At 31.7% G+C, this 24,396-nt stretch overlaps 1 protein-coding gene across 1 annotated transcript in view; it reads left to right on the top strand.

Annotated features, from left to right (window-relative positions):
* Positions 1-3,430: 3,430 nt before the first annotated feature.
* LOC139482304 (histamine H1 receptor-like) overlaps positions 3,431-24,396 on the top strand; it is a 46,451-nt gene continuing 25,485 nt past the window's right edge. Inside the window, exon 1 of the mRNA XM_071266109.1 lies at positions 3,431-4,184. Coding sequence (XP_071122210.1) covers positions 3,903-4,184 — 282 coding nt within the window. The 5' untranslated portion in view covers positions 3,431-3,902. The remainder of the gene's footprint in view (positions 4,185-24,396) is intronic.

The raw sequence follows: 24,396 nt of genomic DNA, 5'->3' as shown, positions 1-24,396 counted from the left end.
TAATCAAGCATATGATTATCTATTTTAAGTAAAGAAGTCATATTGGTTTGTACTTAGGAGACTGATACTATTTTTGAAAAAAAGGTCATCATTGGATTTTTCTTAGTTTTGTTACTGCTGATGCCGCGGTTATTGAAAAAAAATGTTTCATAACGTAATTGTTGAGATCACTTTAAGCTAGGTTCTTATGGATGAAACGCTTTAAAAAAAATTAATAAGATATATACTAATAATATGAATCCATCACTTTAACACCAAATCAGCATAAAAATAAAACGGTAACGAACAGGAGTTTTTTTTTATTATGTTAAACAGAACAAATCAGAAACGAAATCACACAAAACCCTGAATACTTCAATGGTTTCATAGAGTTATTATTTATGGTCAAAATAAAACAAATTTCGAAAGGAAACGTAACATCAGTTGCAAAGTTTACTGAAGTAAAAATTATATCACACTACATAGAGGCAGTACAATGCATTGGTTGTCATGTATAATTGTAAGATTACTTTTAATAATTTAAATATAAAATGTCCCATTCCATATTATTTTTAAAAGACTGTATCTGTCGGTTAATTTCCCAGGAAAACTTTCCACTTTTTTTTTTAATTTTCATCTGTCCTACTTTCTTATTGGTTATTTGTCTATAAGAGTACATAGCATTACTTTTAAACTTTTAAAACAATTATTGCGAACATGCAGTTAGTTTAAGACCTTTCTAATTATAAAGACCGATATACCATAGGGATGCAGATTAAAATTCCGTTCAAAAGATTTATAATTTCCTTATTTATTGATCTTTATAAATCTTTTACTTGTTGTCTTTGTTCATATTAACAATTTGTCAGCACGGGAATTCACTTCCATTACTTGAGCTTATTAATTTACTAACTATGCATTTTATTGGGTTCATTTATTTAAAATATCAGAAAAGACAAGACAATAAATAATTTTTATGACTTCATTATTTTTTGCCTACTAATCATATTTTTATAATAGAAATTCATCATTCTTCATACTCGTGGTATTTTGAATTTTATTAAAACGGTTAGTTTCTTTTTAAAACCTGTTATGCTTAATACGATCAAGTCAAAGCATGCTAACCTTCGTTTTATTTGTGACTTTTGTTTCGTACATTTTGGGACCTTCTTCATTTCAGACTGGATATAATGAGAACATTATCTAACTTTAATGTGTTATACATATGCAATGCTACATACATGCATTGTGTCTTTATACAATGTAGGTAGAGTGTCAAGTTTAAAACTTGATGTTTATATGTAGGCAAATTTATAACATGGAGGCAACATGAAACCTGTTCGACGAAGGGAAATGGTATTTATAATCAGTCCATATACTACCAGATAGATTTAATGTATGAATAGGAGACAACCAAGTTGACAATTAGACAAGTCAAAACATTTTGTATAATAAATATGCCATTTAACAATGAGCAAGGCCGTACAGTAAACAGCAGCAACATAACAAAATTTAAGGAAGAAAAAAATAATCGAAAAAAACATTCGACCATTTATATCGAAAAACGAATATCAAACAACCCAACGACAACCATTGAATTGCAGTATCCTTGGGGCTTTGGATAGGACCATATAGATATTGATGGAATGTTTGTCTGCGTTGACCCTCCACCTAACAAGGGGTAAATGTGTATCTATTTTTCACGTTCTGTCTATCCGCAGATTTTGTGTTATACAATTTTCTTGTGTTATGTTGTTTCATTTTTAGTTTGTTTTTCCTTTTTTTCTTGGTTTCATTGATTTCTCGATTTTTGAATGCCAAAATGTCAGTTTTACAGACTTCATTTTTTTATATAAATAAGGCCGTTAGTTATCTCGTTTGAATTGTTTTACACTGTCTTATCGCGGCCTTTTATAGCTGACTATGCGGTATGGGCTTTGCTCATTGTTGAAGGCCGTACGGTGACCTATAGTTGTTAATGTCTGTGGCATGTTGGTCTCTTGTGGACAGTTGTCTCATTGGCAATCATACCACATCTTCTTTTTTATATTAGCTTTTTGTAATCTAAATTATTACGATTTTTCCTATTGATTCTGTCTATAGAAACGACATATGTTATTGTAATCTAGTATAAAAAATGTATGCATGATTATTTTCACCTTTTTTAAAGGACAATTCCAAAATGCAGAACTGTCATTCGGGCAGTAGCTTTATCAATTATGTTGCTGCAATATAGAGGACACGAGAGGTAATTATACAGATATCGGTAGTGAAAGCTGGAAGTACAGGAGATATAACCACCGACATTAAGCAGGAAAACTAATTATCCTATAGTCGATGTAGATTGAAGTCGAATGAATCTTCCACGTACCACTCTATTACAGTCCCAGTATAAATGATTACATGTACACAAAGTACTCTAGCTACTAATTATATAAAATCTTTTTTTAGTAAAACCTCTGTTTATTATCCAACAGAAATGCATTTTTCAAAATAACTTTAAAAATGTCAACAATAAGTTTTAAATAGCGAAAGAATGCTGGACTATCTTGACCGTTAGTTTTCTCGTTTGAATTGTTTTACATTTGTCATTTTCGGACCTTTTATATGGTATGAGCTTTGCTGATTGTTGAAGGTCGTACGATGACCTCTAGTTGTTAATTTTTGTGTCATTTGGTCTCTTATGAAGAATTGTCTCATTGGCAATCATACCACATGTTTTTTATATGGACTATCTATCACCATATTGTCACAATCAGTCGTCTGAAAACTTCAAAATATCTTAGTTTTCCTTCTTTTTTTTGCGATAAAATATGTATAAGCTTCCCTTAGAGGGGTTTGAACCTAACGCTTATTAGAAATGTTACAGTCTCTAGACCACTTGACCAACTAGACTACCTAGCTTTCGATTGTCGAATGAAGCCTTACATTGTCGGTTTCCTATATGGGTGTAACTAACCTGTTTATGTATAATGATGGCCTATAGCCTATATATATCGAAAATGTTTGCAGCAGTTGTGTACAAGCAAAATTTGGCTAATGTTCTGTACCCCTTTATTTAGTTTTGTTAATGTACCAATTAAACCACAACCCAACACACCTCGCTAAAACTTTTCCAATTTCTATTTGTTTAACTTTAGTTGGAAAATGTTTCATGCATAATAAAACAAAAACGCGCAACTAAAATTACAAAATGTATAAATATCATTAGAACAAATTACTGAATAACAATAATAATGATATCAGTATAATAGAAGAAATAATTTTTCAATAAATAATACCATATCAAAGATTGAATTTCCCTCTCAGTTACTGATATCTATAATTTTTTGATGCTGAAAAACAATAAGAAAATAATTGGACAAACGATTCATGCACGTCAGCTGATATGTACTAAAACTTGTTTTAGCAATCATCTGGATAATTATAACCTTCAGCACCACTTTCTATTAGTTATCATACATATACATCTATGAATGAAGTGAATCGATGTCATATTGTACGATTCTGTAAAGTAATGGAATAAAACATCTTTTTGTGTGATCGATGTGGCTTTGCTGTTAAAAGGGGTCGATTTGATATGGTAATATAACGCCAATCACAACGGGACAGTTTGCTAATTGTAAGCAATATTTCTTTTGTGAACAGATTCCCGCTATTGGTTGTTGGGAATGTCATCATATAGACTACCTCTTACCTTATTGTAATGCTGATGCTTCTTAATTGATTGTTTAGTTGCTGTATAAAAGACTTTTAACTACTAAGCAACTGTTGAAGAAAGTTTTTAAATTCAGAAAGGAATAAAACAAAAGAGGCATGTTTGGTATGATCTTAGTTTTAAAACCTAATAGAATATATGAATGGATGATAATATATAGAGAATAAGTATACGCATTCAGAAAAGGATTTATGTACTTCTAACGATGACAATAAATTGGACGTCGGAGTTTGATACAAGTATATCTTTGTTTGATTTTGAAAATACCTCCATCAATCCGTTTCTAATTTTTGACGAGTTCAATACGACAGGATCCTATAACGATTTTAACATATCGACAGCGATAGCTATACTTTCTATTAACAGTAACCGTGAGCTATGGCGAGACATACCGCTCGGTTGTACCTTGACCATCTTATCTTTGTTGACCCTTGTTGGAAACGCTTTGGTGCTTCATGCTGTCAGGACAGAAAGACGATTACAAACGGTAAGTAGTACACACACACACATAGTACTACTGCTAAAATGATTGTTTAAAGTAATAAAGAATTGAATAGTTGTTTTTCCACGAGCCTAACGTGTGCGTTTGGGTTTTTACTTGCTCACACAGAGATTTGTTTTATTTACATATATACCTGTATGATACCCACTTTAGAAATATTAATGTTTGGGGAATACATTTGCCCAATTTTACACATTTCAAAATGTGGGAAAATGAAGAGGTTATTTGGTGAAATGTTGTCCGGGCATTAGTAAACAAAAAGCAGCAGCTTTTGAAATTTCTTCCTGTTACTTTCAAGATGATTCTTTTTCTTCTATCGCTATCTGCAATATATAATTGACCATGCAAAATCTCGATTTATTCCAATTTTATTGCAATTCTTTGCTTTTTTACGTTTACTTTACGTTTATACCTTAAAAGTGTTTTGTCAATATTTAGGGTTTTTATAAAAAAAAAAAAAAAACAACAACATTAAGTTTATTTTTTCAAGCAACCTGTGTGTTTCCTCTGATGAAAATTAAGATATTTTCAAATCAATCTTAAATTCTTGTTATTTAATTAAGATGTATGACATTTCAATTCCATTCGTATGTTTCTTGTTAGATTTTACTGATCGAAAGTTTGATAATTTAACCACTTGAATCAAAGACATGCACGCAACCTACTTTATTTTATCTTATTTTTTCATTAAATCGTTTAAAGCGAAACATGGCAATTTTTATCAAATTATTTTTTTTTATTTTTTTGTCGTTTTATCTATGTTAATTCACATTACTTGAGCTCTTTCACTATATTTGATTGATTCATTGTTGCTTGCTCTGAATTCAAATTGAAAATATTTCATTCACAATCAGAACAAGAACACATTTACAATAAACATAATAGATTATGCAATGTAAATTTGAAGAGATGGAGAGCAGAAATTTGGACTGCTACTAGAAAACAAGGTTACTAATAATATACTGAATAGAGGTAGTAATTTTCTTTGCAATGGGTCAGATGTAAAAAAAAAAAATAACGTTGCCGGATTCTTGTATCTATGATGAGATTTTTTACAACCAATTGGATCGATGCCACTGCTGGTGGAGTTTTTATTCTCTTAGGGCATGACCAGCACCCAAGTAGTCAGCACTTCTTATTATCATTGATATGGTCATAATACTGTAAACCAACGAAATTTCGCGAGCGATTTATTTTCGCGACTTTCGCGAGTAGAAAAATAACGCAAAATTAAATCGTCGCTAAAAAGAATAACTTGGATCTTTCCCTATCCAACTACATTATTATAAGTAAATAAGAAAATCGCGAAATAAAATCGCCGCGAAGTTGACTAGCTGGGTATAAACGCGAAATAAAGTATTCGCGAAAATAAGTTGGTTTACAGTATATAAACTAACTGTTTCCAAACTTTTCTACCTCAGGAATTATATTACCTTAGCTGTATTTGGCAAAACTTTTAAGACTATTTGGTCATCAATGCTATTCAACTTCGTAAGTTAGTTGACCTTTTGAACTTTTATTGATTCGAGCGTCACTGATTCGTCTTTTGAAGACGAAACGCGCGTCAGGCGAAAATACACAATTTCAATCCTAGACCATTGTATCTATCTATGATGATATAAAAAACGAAGATCCGGCGAAAATACACAATTTCAATCCTAGAACATTGTATCTATCTATAATGATATAAAAAAAGAAGATGTGGTATGATTGCCAATGAGACAACTATCCACAAAAGACCAAAATGACACAGACATTAACAACTATAGGTCACCGTACGGCCTTCATACGGTGACCTATTATAGTTGTTAATGTCTATGTCATTTTGGTAGTCAGTCCTACTACAGTCAAGGAATTATTATATTATATTCCAAGTCAACCATCAAGGTGTCCGATATTTGTCTTAGAGAGGGAACATTTTCGATATTAAATTATTCCTTTTCCGACTTTTTTTTTTTTTTTTAAATTGATACTTGTTTATTCCAAATATTTCCTGTTTACAATTTCCTCAGTTGCCCAGGATGCAAACTGTGGATTCCCGTTTACATTTAAACCAACTGTCCGGGAAGCAGAAGGCTGAAAAAGTGCACTGTATTATCAGAAAAAAATAGTATACATGTAATAATCCTTAATATTCTTTTATATGACAATGAGTGAAAAAAGAAATATCTTTCTAGAATGTAATACTATTTATAAATAATATAACATTATAACATAAAGGAGTGCACCTATAAACCAGATTTACATAACATTATAACATAATCGAGTGCATCTTTAAACCATGGATTGCCGTAATCAATATAAATTAAAGAGATATAAAAAAACAGACCACATAACATCGTGACTGTTATCTCCTCCGACTTTTATTTTGTTAGTGTCTTATCATATACATTGTACATCATGTGATGTTAGTTCTTGATCGTTCTGATTTTGCACAAGTATTATTTTTAATATTTGTTTTCATACTGCAAGTTTATTCATTACAGAAATAGTGGTTGACTCGGTTTGTTTATTTCACAAACAACGGTAGGGATAATTGAAGGTTTCGAATCTCTGGTGGATTATAACTTCAAACAATCTACTTATTAGACGTTCAAAACATTTATATGTAACAATTCCCTTTATAATTTTTAACCTCATCGTACGGTACTTATTAGATAAATCACAATTCCACTTGTTAAAATTAATGTATAAATTATGCCTTATATTTGATCAGCAAAAAAAAATAAATATGTCTAACATTCAAGTTGTAATCAAATCGTGCTATTCCTAGAATCATTGTCATGTAAATCACTGAACCGGATTCTGAAAAGTTGAACAAAAAACCTCTATAAGAATTGTATTGTGTAAATCGGAACACACGGAGTACAAAATGTCATGCAAATGTTCAGCTTTGTTAGGTACGTTGTGGCAAATATTTATTGAGAACTTATCGAGGTTATTTAGTCACTTAATTAGTGCGTACCAGAAGTTAACCTGGGTTTTTTTTAACGGAAAATCGGTAACCGTTTTTAAAGTGGTGACGTACGGCATGTGGCGACTGCCAAACATTTAAGTGCAACAATTAATATGACCGTTCAGCCAATGCTTTTAAAACTGTATCATTTTGCTACCGATGCCAATTTGAGGTAAATTTCGATAATGACGATTAAAATTGACCTATACCATTCATGACTTTTGGTCCCTTATATATTGAAAAATGGCACTTGATGCTTTTTCCGTGACGTGACATATAAATCGTTCAATTATTGATTTCCACATTTAGATATCTTGTTATTGATGACATCCAGAGTCATGGTCCATGGCAGATTGAAAAATGTTGTCTGTTGGTCTTTTAATGTTCAGTCATGGTCTTGTCAGTTTATTTTCGACTTATGAGTTTGAATGTCCAGTTGGTATCTTTCATTTGCTGATACAAAATATTAGAAATTATTTTAAATTAAGGAATGTGTCTCCCTCATGCAAAGCTCTGATTCCTTTAACGGATTTGGCTATACTTTTTGGACCTTTTGGATTATAGCTCTTCATCTTTTATATAAGCTTTGGATTTTAAATATTTAGGCCACGAGCATCACTGAAGAGACATGTATTGTCGAAATGCGCATCTGGTACAAGAAAATTGGTACCGTTAATTTTATTATTTCAACTCTCTTTTATGAACATTTGAACCAACTCTTTCCTAATTTTAATTTGTTACTGATGACTTAAGAGAGGTCAAGTTCAATATTGACAATTTTCACTTTTACCGTGAACGAGTTATGGTCCTTGATGAATTGGAAAATGGCACTTTCAGTCGTTTCCATACATTTGCTTATGAACTGTTCACCCAATATCGTATCCGTGCAATTACTTATGAACTGTTCACCCAATAACGTATGCGTGTAATTACTTATGAACTGTTCACCCAATAACGGTACCATGCAATTACTTATTAACTGTTCATCCAATAACGTTACCATGCAATTACTTATGAAATGTTCATCCAATGCTTTTCAAATGTAATATGTTATTATAAATGACAAAATGGAGTTGAAGTTTTATAATGCATATTTTCCTTTTTATTGTTAAGGACATTTGTTCCTTGATAGATTAGAAAATAGAATGACAACGCGTCAGGTCAAACAAGCCTGAACATGCTATACATCAGAATGCATTTATTTCATCCGTACTAGCTACCATGATTATTAGTTTAACAGTTACCATCTAAATACATAAAAACGGATGTGCTGTCAATTTGACAGCTCATTTCTTGTTGTAAATTGTGTTGCTACTTAAAATGTTGGTATAGTGATTACTGAAAGGTTTTAAAATAAATACGTTTTGAAAACGGATATAAAATTCAAAGGGATTCAGAATAATTTTTTGAAAGAGAGAGGAGGTAAAAAAGATAACGAATGCAAAATAAAATACAAAGAAGACAAAATACTGCATATCAGGAGGCGTGTATCCCGACTTTTGTTTCACTTGCTCTTTAAAAAAGGGGGGGGGGGGTAAAAAGTTAAGTCACAATATACCGAACTCCGAGAAAAATTATGTATTTCCTTTCTTCTCGCTAGAATTGAATGGATTAAATTTTATAGTCATATTTTTTTTTTATCTAATTTGTTATAACCAAACTGGCTGCAAAAAGTGAATTATTATTTTACTTTTTGACTTTCATTTATGATGGAACAAAGAAAAACATGTTTGGATTTTTCGTTTTTATCTCGTAGCTAATTTTCCTTTAACATTGACATTCGCAAACATAAAAGTTCGCGGAGTTTCTGTTTGGTTGTGAAAAAAGTAAAACTGTATATCTTAATAGTGTTAGAACCAATAATTTCAATTATAATTAATAAAAGTCATAATAAAGTAATCATTATGATTTTTATTAATGATTGGATTATTTTGTTGAAAATAACCAATGTGCGAAATACATTATACATGTAACAGCGCAAATCAACGACCTACCAGATAAAATCACAAACCTGACAACTGTAAATTCATTTATTTTCGTGGATATTTAAATATAGATTATGTGTTGAACATAAAATTTGTGGTTCACATGAAAGCACGAAATTAACGAAAGTAGGTATCGAACGAATAATGCCGAATTAAAGGTCTATAAAAAAACAAGAAGAAAGAAACAACAGGAACTGATATTAATTATTCAACAGAGTTTTTGAGAGTCAGATAAAAAATGTTATATAACCACTTTTAATTCATTCGAAAAACCCTTATGATATAAATTAAAATTTAAGATATAAATGTTCAGTTGATATTTCTACAGTTCAGTGATTACTATGATGACAAGTGAACTTTTTTGACAAACAATCTGTTAATTAGCAAATATTTGTTACGTTATATATTAACACGGACTTAAGGATTGTCACAGTTAGCACCCTTTATTTCATCCCATTTAAAATGTTTTGTGCATACTAAATGTAAGAAATTGTTTAGCTAACTGAACATAAAAAGGGTCAAGTATATTAAAGAAAGTTATATGCAAATGAAAACAAAAAAAGTTGTATCTTCATATAGGTATATATTGCAAATTGTAAAATGTTAAAAGACCGGTCAAGTATGACATTTTCATTGCAAATAAAAGCATAGATTTTTCTAACTTAGTGTTATACTCGTACCTAATGAAAGTTATTTGGAGGGACGATTACCAACCTTTCCCAGGCAATGGTAGAGAGCGGCGCTCTCCCCATTGTGGTGTCCACAGTCCTGAAGGAGTAGAACTCTGTACAGCCAAAGCCATTTTGAATGTTTGACATATTAAAATTTCACATGTGGATGGGAAACATTCGTATACAAAAAATTCACTGGGAGAGGAGTAGCGGTCGTGTAGGGCAGGTGAAATGATTGGGTGTACTTTTGGCGGTAGCGGTAACTAGGGTTATGGGTTATGTGTAGGTATAGTTAGGAGTATGAACGGATAGGTATGCGAAGGGTTTAGAGGGTTAAGGGTATGATGGTGAAGTCTGTTAAGGGTAAAAAGGGTGAATATTGCAGTTGGTTAAGGTCGAGGAGTGTTAATAGCTGGTTTTAAGTTAGGAGTTCGGCTGGCTAAAGTGAAGGGTTGGGCTAAAGATCGAGACTGTGTGTGATTGTAGAGTGTGCGAGAAGAGAGAGTATTGAGAGTGGAGAGAGTACGTGAGAGGAGAGACTATGAGTGAGATAGAGTGAGTGTATGGAGGGTTTGAGTGGAGATAAGAGAGAGGGAGATTACAGTGTGTGAAGGGGTTTGAGTGGAGAGAGAGAGAGTACAGATTGAGTGTATAGAGCGGTTTGAGTGGAGATGAGAGAGAGAGAGAGAGTATAGACTGAGTGTGTGTGTGAGAGAGAGTACAGAGTGATTGTATGGAGGTGTTTTGAGTGGAGAGGAGAGAGAGGGCGAGGCGAGTGTATGTAGGGATAGAAGTGGAGAGGAGGGCGAGGACAGTGTATGTAGGGATAGGAGTGAGGAGGAGAGAAGTGAGAGTACAGTGAGTGTATGGAGGGGTTTTGAGTGGAGAGGAGAGAGAGGACGAGGTGAGTGTATGTAGGGATAGGAGTTGAGAGGAGAGAAGTGAGAGAGAGTACAGAGTGGGTGTATGGAGGGGTTTTGAGTGGAGAGGAGAGAGAGGGCGAGGCGAGTGTATGTAGGGATAGGAGAGGAGAGAAGTGAGAGAGAGTAGAGTGAGTGTATGGAGGGGTTTTGAGTGGAGAGGTGAGTGTATGTAGGGAGAGGAGGGGAGTGAGAGAGTACAGAGTGAGTGTAAGGAGGGGTTTGAGTGGAGATGAGAGAGTGGGTGTGTGAGAGAAAGAAGAGCGAGCGCATGGAGGGGTTTGATTGGAGAGAAGAGCGAGCGCATGGAGGGGTTTGATTGGAGAGGAAAGTGTATGTAGGGGTTTGAGTGAAGAGAAGAGCGAGCGCATGGAGGGGTTTGAGTGGACAGTGTGTGTGTGTGTGTGTGTGTGTATGAGATGGCACATGAAGGGGTTTGAATATGATAGAGGAGTGACAAGGTGTGGTGGGATGGGAAAGACAGAGGATATGAGAGAGGGGAATGACAATTTTATAAAATCTTTTTTTATGAAATAAATAATATTCACATTTGTAATATTATAGGGTAAGATCTTTGATAACCTCCCGCGGAATACATGTAAAATATAAAGGAGATAGGAAGTCGATTAATACAATATTGATCCTTTTTGCTGTTCTATTTTTTTCTAAGCACCGCATCCCATATTTGATCGAGTTTTTTTTTCGTTCTTTACTATGCATAATTAAACTGTTTGGTGTGGAAACATAGCGTGATCATTCAATTAGAGTTGTTTATTATGCCAATATCTTTATAAAGAAAAATGCAGATAACAATTCTCTCATTGGTGCTTTTGGCAAAGACCCCCCTTTTTTCTCTCGATGAAAACAATTTGTATGTAAATTTTATTCCATTCCATATGTCTACTAATTTACGCCTTATTTGTATGGCGTTGTCGTGTTTTTAGGTTTTTGAGGGTTTTTTGGGGTTTTTTTTTCGACTTGTGAGCCTTAAGTGTCCCCTTAGTGTCTTCTTCTTTTCTTTTTTTTAAAGACGGACCCAATGGAATACGCCATCAAGAATAAGAATATAAAATATGATTTATTATTTTATATCAATCAACGTAGAATCAAGGCTACTCTTATGACCAACTGTACGCTTTTTTTTATATATCATGATCTACAGAAATAGTTGAAAACGTATTGTTCCATCTTCTCTTGTATCTTACAACCCTTTGAAGTAGATTTTGCGTACAGGTATTCAAAACTTGAGTTCATAGGCTTAAAATTTATTAAAGTTTGAAAATTGTATTAAGTATTGTGGCATTTGTGCTTTTATGGTTATAGACCCTGAATAACTTCTGTTTGCGTTTTAAATTTATGATTTAACTATCGAGATTGGATAAATCGGATAATCCACGCGCTACTATGTAATAATCTGTTTCTCTAATGATTAAAAGATAAATTTTCCTTTTTTAATCTAAACTATATATAATTTTATTCTGGTATCACCTAAGTTGGACAAAGGTATACAGAAAAACACATTAGTTTACATTACATTGCATATATGTACATTTGTTGAGGAAGCATAAAATATGAGTTTGTACAACGGTATGATCAGTATAGCCGACAGGTTAACATCAGAGAGAATCCAGTTTGTCATTTATAATTCTAATAAATTGGCACAATTTTCGAAGTTAAGATTTCTGTTTTTGGTTCATAATAGCATTAAATTTTAAAACATTATTACATAGTGGTATTCGTCACCTATAGCAACTCTGCACAACGGACACTTTCTCTGTTCTCGGGGAATGTTTTTGCCATCTACCATTTTCAATCGGCAGTTTATGGTTCATTGTCCTAAACCGCGACATTGTTATTACATCTTTATCAAGTACGTTAAGGAAGTGTTCGAAATTGTGTGATGTCTTGTATAGGCGATAATTCAGGGCTTTAGGCGAATCGTTTACCTTTCCTGACCATGACTGTGTAAACTGATCTTCTAGTCTTTGTTTAATTGTCGATTTAAGGTGAGGTGATGTGTTTTGGAATGACCATAAGTAAGAGAATCCAAATTTTTCTAGAATACTTTTAATCTTGTCTAACGATCGCGATCGAAATGTTGTTTCTTGTGCTAACTTGAAAAGATATCTAAACATTACAGCAGCGAGCTTACTTTCTTTACCGGTAATTAACTTTGTCCAATAAGATACAATTCTAGTTTTTATATCTATTTCTAGGGGATACCGCGGTACCCAGTTCTCCATAAATGAAGTTGTTTTGAGTAGATGACTTAAGATGTAAAAGTAGCTTAAAAAAATTTAGTTTGAACTCTTTCTAGTATATCTATGTTTTCGTAACCCCATATTTCGCATCCATATAGCAGGATAGGTTTTACCAGTAAGTCAAATAAATCTACATGGCATTTAATTGATAAATTGTGAATTCTTCCCTTCCTTAAAACTTCGTACATTGCACTTGTTGCTTTGTCTTTTAGATGTTGTTTGCATTGTTTAAAGCTGCCTGCTATGCTGAAAATAATTCCTACATGTAAGTAGTTAAAGTGTTTTACAGTTTCAATATGATGATTGTTGAATCGGAAAAGTGGAGGGTTTGTAGTTCTTCCTTTTGAAAAAATTACGATCTTTATAGTTTTAGCAACATTTACTCGCATCTTCCAGGTTTCGCAATACTTTTTAAATTTGTTAAGTGCATGTTGCAGTTGGTCAGGTGATTCTGCTATGATTACAGTGCCATCTGCATAGAGAATTATGAATAATTTCATTAAAGTTCCAAGTTTTTCTTCTATATCTTTACTTATTGTGTTCATACCTAAAACATTTTCCGAGATTAGATAGTCTTCTAGGTCATTCAAGTATACAGAAAATAAAAACGTTGACAGATTTTCTCCTTATCTGACACCGATTTCACAAGCGAAAGGTTCACAAATTTGACCATTATAGCTCAAGCTGGATTTAATATTCTGGTACATGCTAAAAATAGTATTAAACATTTTCCCCTTTATATTGTTGTTCAACATTTTAAACCATAGGAAATTACGATTAACCGTATCGAAGGCCTTTTCAAAGTCTACAAATGCGCAAAATAGTTTCTTTTTTGAGTGTTGTAAAACTTCAATTAGAGAGTTCAGAAGAAACGCGCAATCAATTGTTGAGTATTTCTCTCGGGGACCATTTTGATTTTCTTTAAGAAGAGATGTTTGTTCTGAGAATTTTTTAAGGCGTTCATTTAATACCGCTGTAAAGACTTTTCCGAAACAGCTCACAATAGTTATTGGTCTGTAATTATTGGGGTTGCGTTTGTCACCTTTGTTCCCCTTCGAGTGACTTCCACTTTCCACAAAGTTATCAATTTCATTAACACCTGTTAGAACATTTTGATCATTTCAGGGAGCTGAGAAAGGCTATGTAACTCGGCCTATCATCTTCTGAGATCACCGGCAACCACACTTTGATTTTTTTATACAATGGGTTCGAAAAGGGATATATTTCAATAGAATAAGAAAACATTATATATGTAGACTGAATAATGCCATTTAGACGTTGTTTAGTTATTTCAGTCGTTGGATTGCTGTTTCATTGACGCTAACATCATCCTTTAATCATAACTCAAAATACAACTGTGTTATGCTTGTTACGCGACTACTTTGTTGAATGTTGCTCGCGTAGTCGGAATGCCAATTTATTGAATGAGCAAACGAATGGAGAGCTATAACTATTTAACTGGCAAACTTTTATATCAAAGATTAAAATTACGAATTAAAAGTAAAAAAATAGGACAAAAAACCGACCTCCAAATTTAACAAGCGAAATGTTAAGTGGTATTAACAAACACATATATGTAAAACAAATCCCTATTATGCATTCTTCGATAAAAAAAAAATGATAATGAAAAATTAAATTTAAATAAAATTGATATAAAACTTAAAACAAAAGACACGTTGTAAATTGTTACAACTAGTTAACGCATGAAAACTGAAATAAAATAGAGAATGGAAACAGGGAATGTGTCATAGAGACAAGAACTTGTTATAGCTACGTTCATAAGAACGGGTTTTACGAACGATTTTAGAAAACTATATTCAAAATGTTAACAGAGTCGGTTCTTGATATATGACCAATTTCCATGATACATGTATAATCAGAAAATGTGTTGTGTATGTTTATAACATGAATTTAAGATAAGAGACAAAAAGTACAAGGTGCTAACTGCCAGACCTCGACATTTAACCACACACGCTGGGATGGAGGGATAACAATGTATGCTCGAGTTATCAGTCTTTGAAATAAATTTAATGACAAGATTGGATTACCTCCCTCAAATCGGACTAATTCTTGGCAAAAGAGTACGACTTGTGAAAAGGAAGTAGGTTCGATTATGCCCCCATTTTCGAATGAGGATTTACATAGCCAGAAATTAATAGTACATTTGCTAAGTAATATTCATAATATGTAAATGAGAATTGTACCACGTGATAATAGTTTGAACTGGACTGGCTTGTATATTGATGTGTATATTTATTTTCTGTCCCCGCAACCTGTCTTTCACTTAAACTAAAGTTAAAACAGACATATTTTTCAAAATTCCCTATCATTTCAATTTAATTTCCGTGACCCTTATCCGATGTTTTTAGTATAAATAAAAATATTTAAAGAAGCAAAGTGGCTTTGATTTCTGGATATGATTGACCTTTTTCATAATAAATCAAAACTAAAGCAATAACTTAGCAGAAAATACCGGTTCTTCTATTTGTTGTAAACTTGCGTTAATTGATCATACATTCCTTTTATGACGACAAAAATAGAACCCATTTTGATTTTCCACGAAAATCAAGGTAAACAGGCAATTTTTTTTTGAATTTTTGGACTTGAGACATATAACGCATGTGTCGACTGAATAGAGATATATTAACATAATGTGTTGGTTAGAAGATTTTACATATCTGACTTTAATATAGTTTTTCCAAACCTGCGATCTATGTTTCCTTGGCCTAAATTTTGGTTAAATCTGGACTATTTTGTCAAATTTCACCAAAAACTTTTCTTCGATCTGAACTATTTGGTCTGTAAATCTAAACGCTTTGTCAAAGCAGTTGTGCAAAATACTTCTTTTTCGCTTTTTCGCTTGTCTTTTTATCAACTTGATTTTTTTTAAATTTGAAACAACGGACTTAATATTCGTTGCTAAATGTGACCCTTACCGACACAAACCACTCTACAATTGTGTGGCGCTTCATTAACGAATTAGTTAAACTTTTAAACAATTAAAATATCTTTCCTTGGACAAGTATGCATAATGACTTCTATGTCATTTTGTATCTAGTGTAGAATTGTCTGCCCATGTTCTTATGTTTCTATGATTTAATATTATGGTTAATACGTAATTCTTCTTCGATTGAGCTATACGTGGTAATATAAACGCTATATATAATGAGATATTTTAAAAACAATTAGTCTCAATGTTTTTGACGGTACATTTAATCAGAATAAAACACTATCTCTACCCTATGACATTGTGGTTTCTCCAAATTTGCCACTGTCATCAACAAATGCCGTCTACGTCAAACTGTCAAGCTGTTGACTTTAATAAAGTAATCACTGTTTGACACACATCAATTTCAATACATATTATTACAGCCGAGAACGTTTCTGCACATGGGTCGTCTTTTAAATGAGAAAACAATTCAGATACTTATAAAATAAGGAATTAAAAAGCCATCAAACTGTTCACTTGCTGGCTTCGAATCAATGCACTGGAAAAGAACACGTGAATTGTTACTTTTTTCTGCTCCAACTCTTACTAGGATGATTAAACAAATAATGCAAAATCAACACTGTAATGTTTGTTCTGTATGCTTCTGCAGATGCTGTGATTATTGAATAAATAAGTCAACATAAAAATTTTATACTAGAAAGAATGTGTTAGATTTTACAATGAAAAGATTTTAAGATCCACTTTAAGCGTTATATGCACTTAAGTTGCAAGTGCATTTGGAATTAATTTAACTTGATTTTATTTTCAAGTTTTCTCCGTTGAAATATTTTAAAAATATATACAAAAATGTAGACATCTTTTAAAAACTTCTTACCATTATTTACTCTTAATTCTGCCTTTACTTCCAAAAGCATTGCATATAAACTTTAATCATAAATATAGAATGAAATTCAAAACTGGGACATTTAGGTGAACGTTTGTATGTAACGACCACTGCTCACTATGTACTTTTTAAAGACACTTAAACTATGGGATCACCAAAGGTTCTCAACACCTTAATAAAGAAATTCGAAAAATTAATCAGAAATAACACGATGTTTTGATTTATATCAATTATATAAATCAAAACATAAAGGTTATTCCTGATTAATTTTTCGAATTATTTTATAATTAAAGGCGTTACGAAACCTTTTGTGACCCCACGGTTTAAATGTCTATCGTAGGTACGTCGTGAACAGTGGTTGTTACTGACAAACGTTCACGTAAATTGTCCCAGTCAATGGATGAATTTAATGTGTCAATCAATGACCACAGCCACACTGTTTTGAATTTCATTCTATTCAAATATACCACTATGAAAAATTCAAATTGTAATAAAAATTAAGGAAAACGGTACTAAATAAAATTAAAATACAGGTTATAGATTTTTAAAGTTGGATTGAATCCATATGATACGATTCATTTACCACTTAAACCAGGATTAACTCATCAGAAGTTCACGTGGATGACTGGTAGATAATTTGGCTCTAATAAAAAAAAAGTATGGTATAAAGGGCATTTTGTAACTCTTTTATTTTTAAACGCAGGTTTTGTAAAGTTTAAAGGTAATTGTTATCATAAATTTTATTATTTATGACTTAGTCTATATAGAAAAGCTTTTGGCTATAATATAAATAATTATAATCAATGTATTGTCTAGATTATAAATTCCAAATGACAAAAAATATAATTAATAAGATCACTAATCATTGGAAGACGCAAATTGATATGCCGTCCACTGTTTCCTTAACCGTACTAGTTAATGCAATAGAGATAATTGCGGATTTTTCTCCACAAACGGCGGACATATAAAGGATTCGAATAATACGTGACTCGTCTGCTTAATTTATTTTCAAGATTGTTTTTAAGGTCATTCAATGCAGCTATTGTATAAATATACAATGTCTAGATTTGTTGGTGAAGAGATCGTTTCGTAAAGAATATGTTCATTTGGAACATAAAGGCCGTGATTACAAAAATCTATAACATTATATAAATACTACCATTATTAAAGGTATTGAACCTTTTTATTTAATTACTGGAAAATACATTGTATCTCCATTTTTTCATACACGCTTCAATCGTTATACAATGTATTTCTTTTTTTTGTATTATTAAACAGGAAACAATTTCTTAACGTCGAGGAGATTCTTCATATCTTCAAGATATCGAAGCTACTTGTTTCAGCTAAGCACTCAGTCTGCTGTAAAAGAAGAACGTGTATTGGATAATGTATCCGTGAATGCAACTCATTCTAAATCATTTCTACAATAAACAATCGTTCTATTTCCCTATGTGTATAGCCAAATCATTAAATTAGGAAAAGACAGTATAGCAGTTCTTCTTGAGCACAATAAATTTACACATCTAAGTCCTCATTTACGAAAGTAACGAGATATTATCGGTCTGAGTTAGTTCGTGCTAATTCGTTTTAATGCTCTATCTTCTCATTACCCTATCAATTTTACCACAAATGAGACACGTCTTTGTAACATGTACAGTGACAAAAGTATAGCGCAATGATGAAAATAAACACATAATAAGAGAAGATGTGGTATATATGATTTGATTGCCTATATTATTTAAGTAGAGGAGGTTCTCGTCTTTATAAATCAAATTAAGTTTAACTCCTGTAAATGTCGTAAACATTTGTGCATGTAAGTACGTCTTTTGTACATTTTGTATAAAACTGTAAAACTGGACAGAAATATGAAAATGTCAGTCATAATTTGATATCAGAAATTTTGTTTTAGAGCTACGTTATGAACAAAATTATAATTGATCAGTTTCATCAATGATTTGTATAGTGAATAAAATCCTTCGTGAACATTAATTTCATCACGAATATTTTGTAATATTGACGACGCATTACACACAATCAACGTTATGTGTTTTTGTCTATTTGCATTTATTTCTTCAAATGCAAAGATTAATAAGTTTTGTTTTGACAACTCGTATCTGTTGATGTCTTTTTTGGTTGATTTTTATTTTGAATTTGTGTCTTTAAGGTAGATGTGGTGTCTAAATTATAATCCATAGAATCTTTAAATAATTTGCCAAAATGTAGTTCATATCCTGCTTGTTTAAAAACATTAATAAAAAGAATGGGTCACCGGACTTATTTTCACAGTACAGGTTGTGCAAAATTGTCAAGATTTAGTATAGATTATGCATGGAAAACCCATTTTTCCGCCATAAAACGCAAACCACACCATAAAATTTTGAGATAAAATATGAGAAGATAGCTCCAATATTAGGCTTTCAGATAAGAAAAAGAAAAAATGGGGTCACCGGACTCGTTTTCTTGCTACATGTAAAAATGGGTAAATTCCCAACACATTATATTGTAAAAGTAACACTATCTGAATTATCTGCCCTTGCATTTGAGTTGCCTCCCCTTATTTGAGAAAGTTGGAAAAAAATGAATCAAACAAAAGAATTCTTATTTTTGTAAAATACAATCAGGAATATGATCAAACATGGCATTTTCTATATTATAATAAAAATTCTTACACATGAATTACCTACTACTATAAAAATTTGCACATTTCATCAAAGATCTAGACCTTGTTTTCTAGTATTTCAAAATCCAAGATGGAGGAAGACACCCTATCTACCTTAATAAGTTAGTTCTGTTGTACATATTTATATATTATTTGTTATGCGTTGTATAGGGGAATCTAACCTGCAGAAAGAAAAAAAGGTACAGCTTCATTCCTTCAGTGGGAGATTTGATGTAAAAATGATTTTCAAGCAAAGAAATTGTTACTATGATACGGTTTGAAAAAAACCGGAAAAAAAGTGTCCACCATTTCAAGTGCAAGTAATTGGACATGTTTAATTCTGAGTCATACGTATTACACTGATGTAAGGCGTACTAAAAATTAAAATGTCGATTTAGAAACATAGTCCTTTGGAAACGCATTAAGAAACCACAGTGCTATTATGTAATCATTTTGATTTCTGAAAGAACAGATTACATGTAGCTGTAATCAAATATCGGGATTTTACTTCAACTATTAAAATGTCCTGTAATTTAGTTCACTAAGAACTAAATGGTGCAATTATATCATGCATTCTTTCCTTTCATTAAATCATTTTATATTAATATATACTGTTACGTGTGTTGCACTTCTAATATGCAATATCTTTCACAAGTTTTATTTTTTTTAGCAGATAGATATGTACGTGAGAAAAGTATTAAAGTTGTTGCATGATTGAAGACACATCTAAATACTAAAAACGCCTTCATACTTTTTCATTCGCTTTATGATTTCCCAATGGTATAACAGTAGCATTGGTATGTTGTACAACTGTTAAGCATGACATCTGACAAAAAAATGTGGAACTTGAAAGATGTATGTACAATAAACCCTAAATGAATTTCACACCAAGAACATTTTCAAAAAAAGTCTTTCAATCTTAACTAAAGTTCATAGAACCAAGAAAGGTCAATTATACATATGTATTTTAGGTTCTAAATGTCTAATTTCAATACAGATCACCATATGTGTATACGTAAAGATGAATTTCAAATAATAAGATTTATGTGTCGTTTGCTTGCTTTCTCACTGGCATAAACTGGTCCTACCTAGTTCTTGTCTATACCTTTTTCATTTTAAAGGTCAATATAGAGAGCTAATTCTGAGCTGCTTCAAGCAGTCGTTGCATGTAGAAGTGCATTCAAGTAGACTAATTTGTAATGGGCAATGTTTTATTATTGGACCATGGCCAGTTCATTAAATTTTGGCTTTTTACCAAATTACCATGTAAAACACTACGGGTGTATAAGTGAACAGAAAAATGTAAGTTCAATTTCATTTTGTATGGACTTCGTATTGTTTAATCCTGATTGAAGTTAGTTTTCTGTTTAGAGATAAGATAGACGTGTACTTTTCTCCAATGACCTATCGTGATCAAGTCCCATAAACCATCTTACATCTGAGAATTTTCTCTACAATATCCGGGAAGGAATTATTCTTTAAATTAATTAAAAAAATGGGTATAGTAATTTAGTCTTAGAATTGACCAAAAACATGTAGATGTATAATTCTTTTAATGTCAGTTCACTTAAAATGTATTTATGCTTAATTCTTCATTTAAAAAACAAATTCAATTAAACAAAACGAAAGCGCTCCGCGCATGCAATTTCAAACTTTGTTCGTTACTACCTTTCAGTTATAATATTTTCTTTAAACAACATGCAATTCTAATATTTACAGATCTTCGAAATAAAACATAATTAATAACTTCAGCAGAAATTGTTTAGCACTGTTATCAAACATGAAATGCATTGTACGTCATATATAGGCGGAATTTGTGTAATGAAAATGTCGATTTCAATATAGATTGCTCATAAAAAACTTATTGAATTTCAACATCATTATATAATGTATTGTAACAATTTATTGTTTATTATTTATTTAAATCAGGTTAATTTGCAACTTATAATGCTAACTTCAATTTCAAATCAACAAGGTTTGCATTTTAAAAATCATTCAACTAACATGAATAAGGAGTTAAAATAGTGAAACTAAATTAATGGGGCGGATTGAATTGAAAAAAAAATGAATTGAAATTTACGTGGAATGGGAATGAAAATGAAAATACCAAACAAAATTAATTATTAGTTTAAATTTGAATTAAACCGTTTCTTAGATAAAAATGATAGAAATATATGCCCACAATATTGTAGTTATCTTTAATCGACTAATTGAGTATTAAGTTGGCTGCATTTCCAAAGTTTATTAATTCAACCTAGTCCATATTCACTATTAAGAAACTATGTCTGATGTATGAATACGCATTCGATTCGTGAGTGTCAATTCGACATCGTATTTGCTGAGTACTTTGCTCATTGAACATTACACAACCCTTGCAAGCTTTGCTGAGCGGTTTGAATGCGAGTTGTAGCGAAGCAAACCACTGCCGTATCGAACATGTAACCCTTATTCCAAGTGGTTGTCTTAACTCCCGCTTTTCATTACCTCGACCGTCTTTACAGAACATATATACTTTTCGAATTAGTTTCAATATTTAAGCTTCAAAAATATGCATTAAATATTTGTCACTGGACGTAAAAGCAAACAACATTAAACCAATTAAACAATTATCGTATCCGTTCCTGCTCTCCCAACACATAGAAACAATATCAACTTTTTAAGCACAACTTATTATCTATAATACTTAAAAAAAAAAAAAAAGATGTTTTTTAAATTAATGAATTATTTGAGGGAAACACTTAGCCAAAAGTAAACAGAACTAAATTTTTTAACAAAACCGATTTTTTTCTTGTCTTTTTCCTATAGACATACATTTCTTTTCCATTTATTTGCACTTTTCCAAAGAAAATGGAAAACCGGCTATAACGTCGTTAATCTTTAAGGTTTTCGTGAAAGGATTAAGATCGATGTAATTTCATATGAAATAGCACTTCATACGTTCTATGTATATAGTGTAATACAACTGTTTTCAGTGAGAACTGTCACCGGCTAAATCATATGAGGAATAGTGTTCATTATTCAAAATCTTACTGTTAAATGATAGATTAGATCTAACTAAAGCGGAAGTATTCTATGTTTCGCAATTAGTAAAGTTAGATAACTCTTACTCAAAATTTAAAACACCATGCATTTGTACTACCGCGATAGAATCCATTGACATGTTAGAAGCTGTTCTCTCTGTGGCATTTAAACATACTAATAATCTCAATAGTATTCTCCCTATTTCCGCTGTTTTTGCATATGCCACTTCATTATATTTCTCGACATGGATACATTTTGTTAGCATTATTAAGCTTGAAATGTCAGAAATATGCAAAAAAGGAGATGTTGGGTATAGTATTTTTACGATAAAAGATAGGAGGAATGTAACTAAGGTATATTCAAACTCTCAGGTTTAATATGACAAAAAAAACCATTAACACCTTTGGAAATAAATGAAAAACAACTTAAACATTGTTAAAGACAAACCAAACAAGTCTATTATTTTTTTTTATAGACACAGAAACATATAGCATATTCACTGAGTCGAACATAGTGTCTTTCAAAATATGAAGTCTAAACACTATTTTCTTAAGTTCGAATGAAATATTAATAAATAAGGAGTTCGAAAATACACATGTATAACATTTGAATTTAGATACATTTTATAAAACTTATATTATGTCATTCTTTTCCTCTTTCATTCATTTATGTCTTTGTTTCTATATCACAAAATGTTCATATATTAATAATACCTGTTATTCCTGTGCCTGTAATTTTCTGTGATATTGATTACCTCTGTTATAGTATACATTTGTAATAGTTTGCCAATGAGCTGACATTCAAACAGAAACGGAATCTAACCAACTGAAGCACATTACATTACAAGATAATTAAGGAACTGAATTGGGAGGTATCACAGCATGGATGTTGTAATATTAAAATAATTGAACAAATCAAATATTTGAAATCATTTATACATAACTGCAAATCGGCAGTGGTGGGTGATCTTCATTATATCTACATTAATATCCTGAATATTAAAAGCACACTGTGTTAGGCTTTGCGTAATCTGGTTACATGCTGTCAAAGAGGTTACATCTTTATTCAAAACTTTACGCCTCTCTACTGAAAGGAATTCCTTAGTAAGATACGTAGTAAGACACTCTTAACGTCACCTTGACAGATTGTTTAGAGATAAAAAAAAAAAAAAAATAAAAAAAAAATTGATTTGCGATTGTATCGATAGCAAGATACGTCTGATGTTAACATTTATAAACAACCGGTACAAGATTCAATCGACAAGTGATGACTTAATATATTGATGAAAATGTACTTCCGATAGAAAGAAAAAAATCCTAAAAGTCTGTATTTCTTTGAAACAGATTGTTATTTAATCCTGACTTTCGTATCTTAAAATTATTCAGTGTATAACCTAACTTAGATTTATTATACAGCATGAAGTAGTCCACTTTCTGTAGATTGATTTGTACATTTTAAAGTGAAATGTTGTAGACGATGAACGGTTACACATGTGATGGACACCTTTGAAATGTAGCTTTTTGTATTCCGAACCGTAGAAATTCATGTTTCTACCATACTACTATTGAGTCATTATCCAAAACGGTCAAACTGTCAATACAGACAAGGTTTTTAAATCCCTGACAGTTGGAAAAAACTCCCCAAAGATACGAGGCTTATTATCTAGTATGCAAGTCGCACTCGATTCAAAAGAGTTGTTAGGTAAAATCAAGTACGAAGTTGGAGAGTATATACAACTAAGACTAAGTGTTAAATTCAAATAAGCGATGGTGGACTGTATTTGACATTTTCACTTTGTATTTCGTTTTAAAAACTAGATTTTTAAAAATATTTTTAACTGTTATTAAGAAATTTAAAAACTTAGATATTATAGTTTAAAAAAATGATTTGG

This window comes from Mytilus edulis, chromosome 1, assembly GCF_963676685.1.
Source record: "Mytilus edulis chromosome 1, xbMytEdul2.2, whole genome shotgun sequence".
Classification (NCBI taxonomy): domain Eukaryota; kingdom Metazoa; phylum Mollusca; class Bivalvia; order Mytilida; family Mytilidae; genus Mytilus; species Mytilus edulis.
This window is presented reverse-complemented; position numbering and strand designations above follow the sequence as displayed.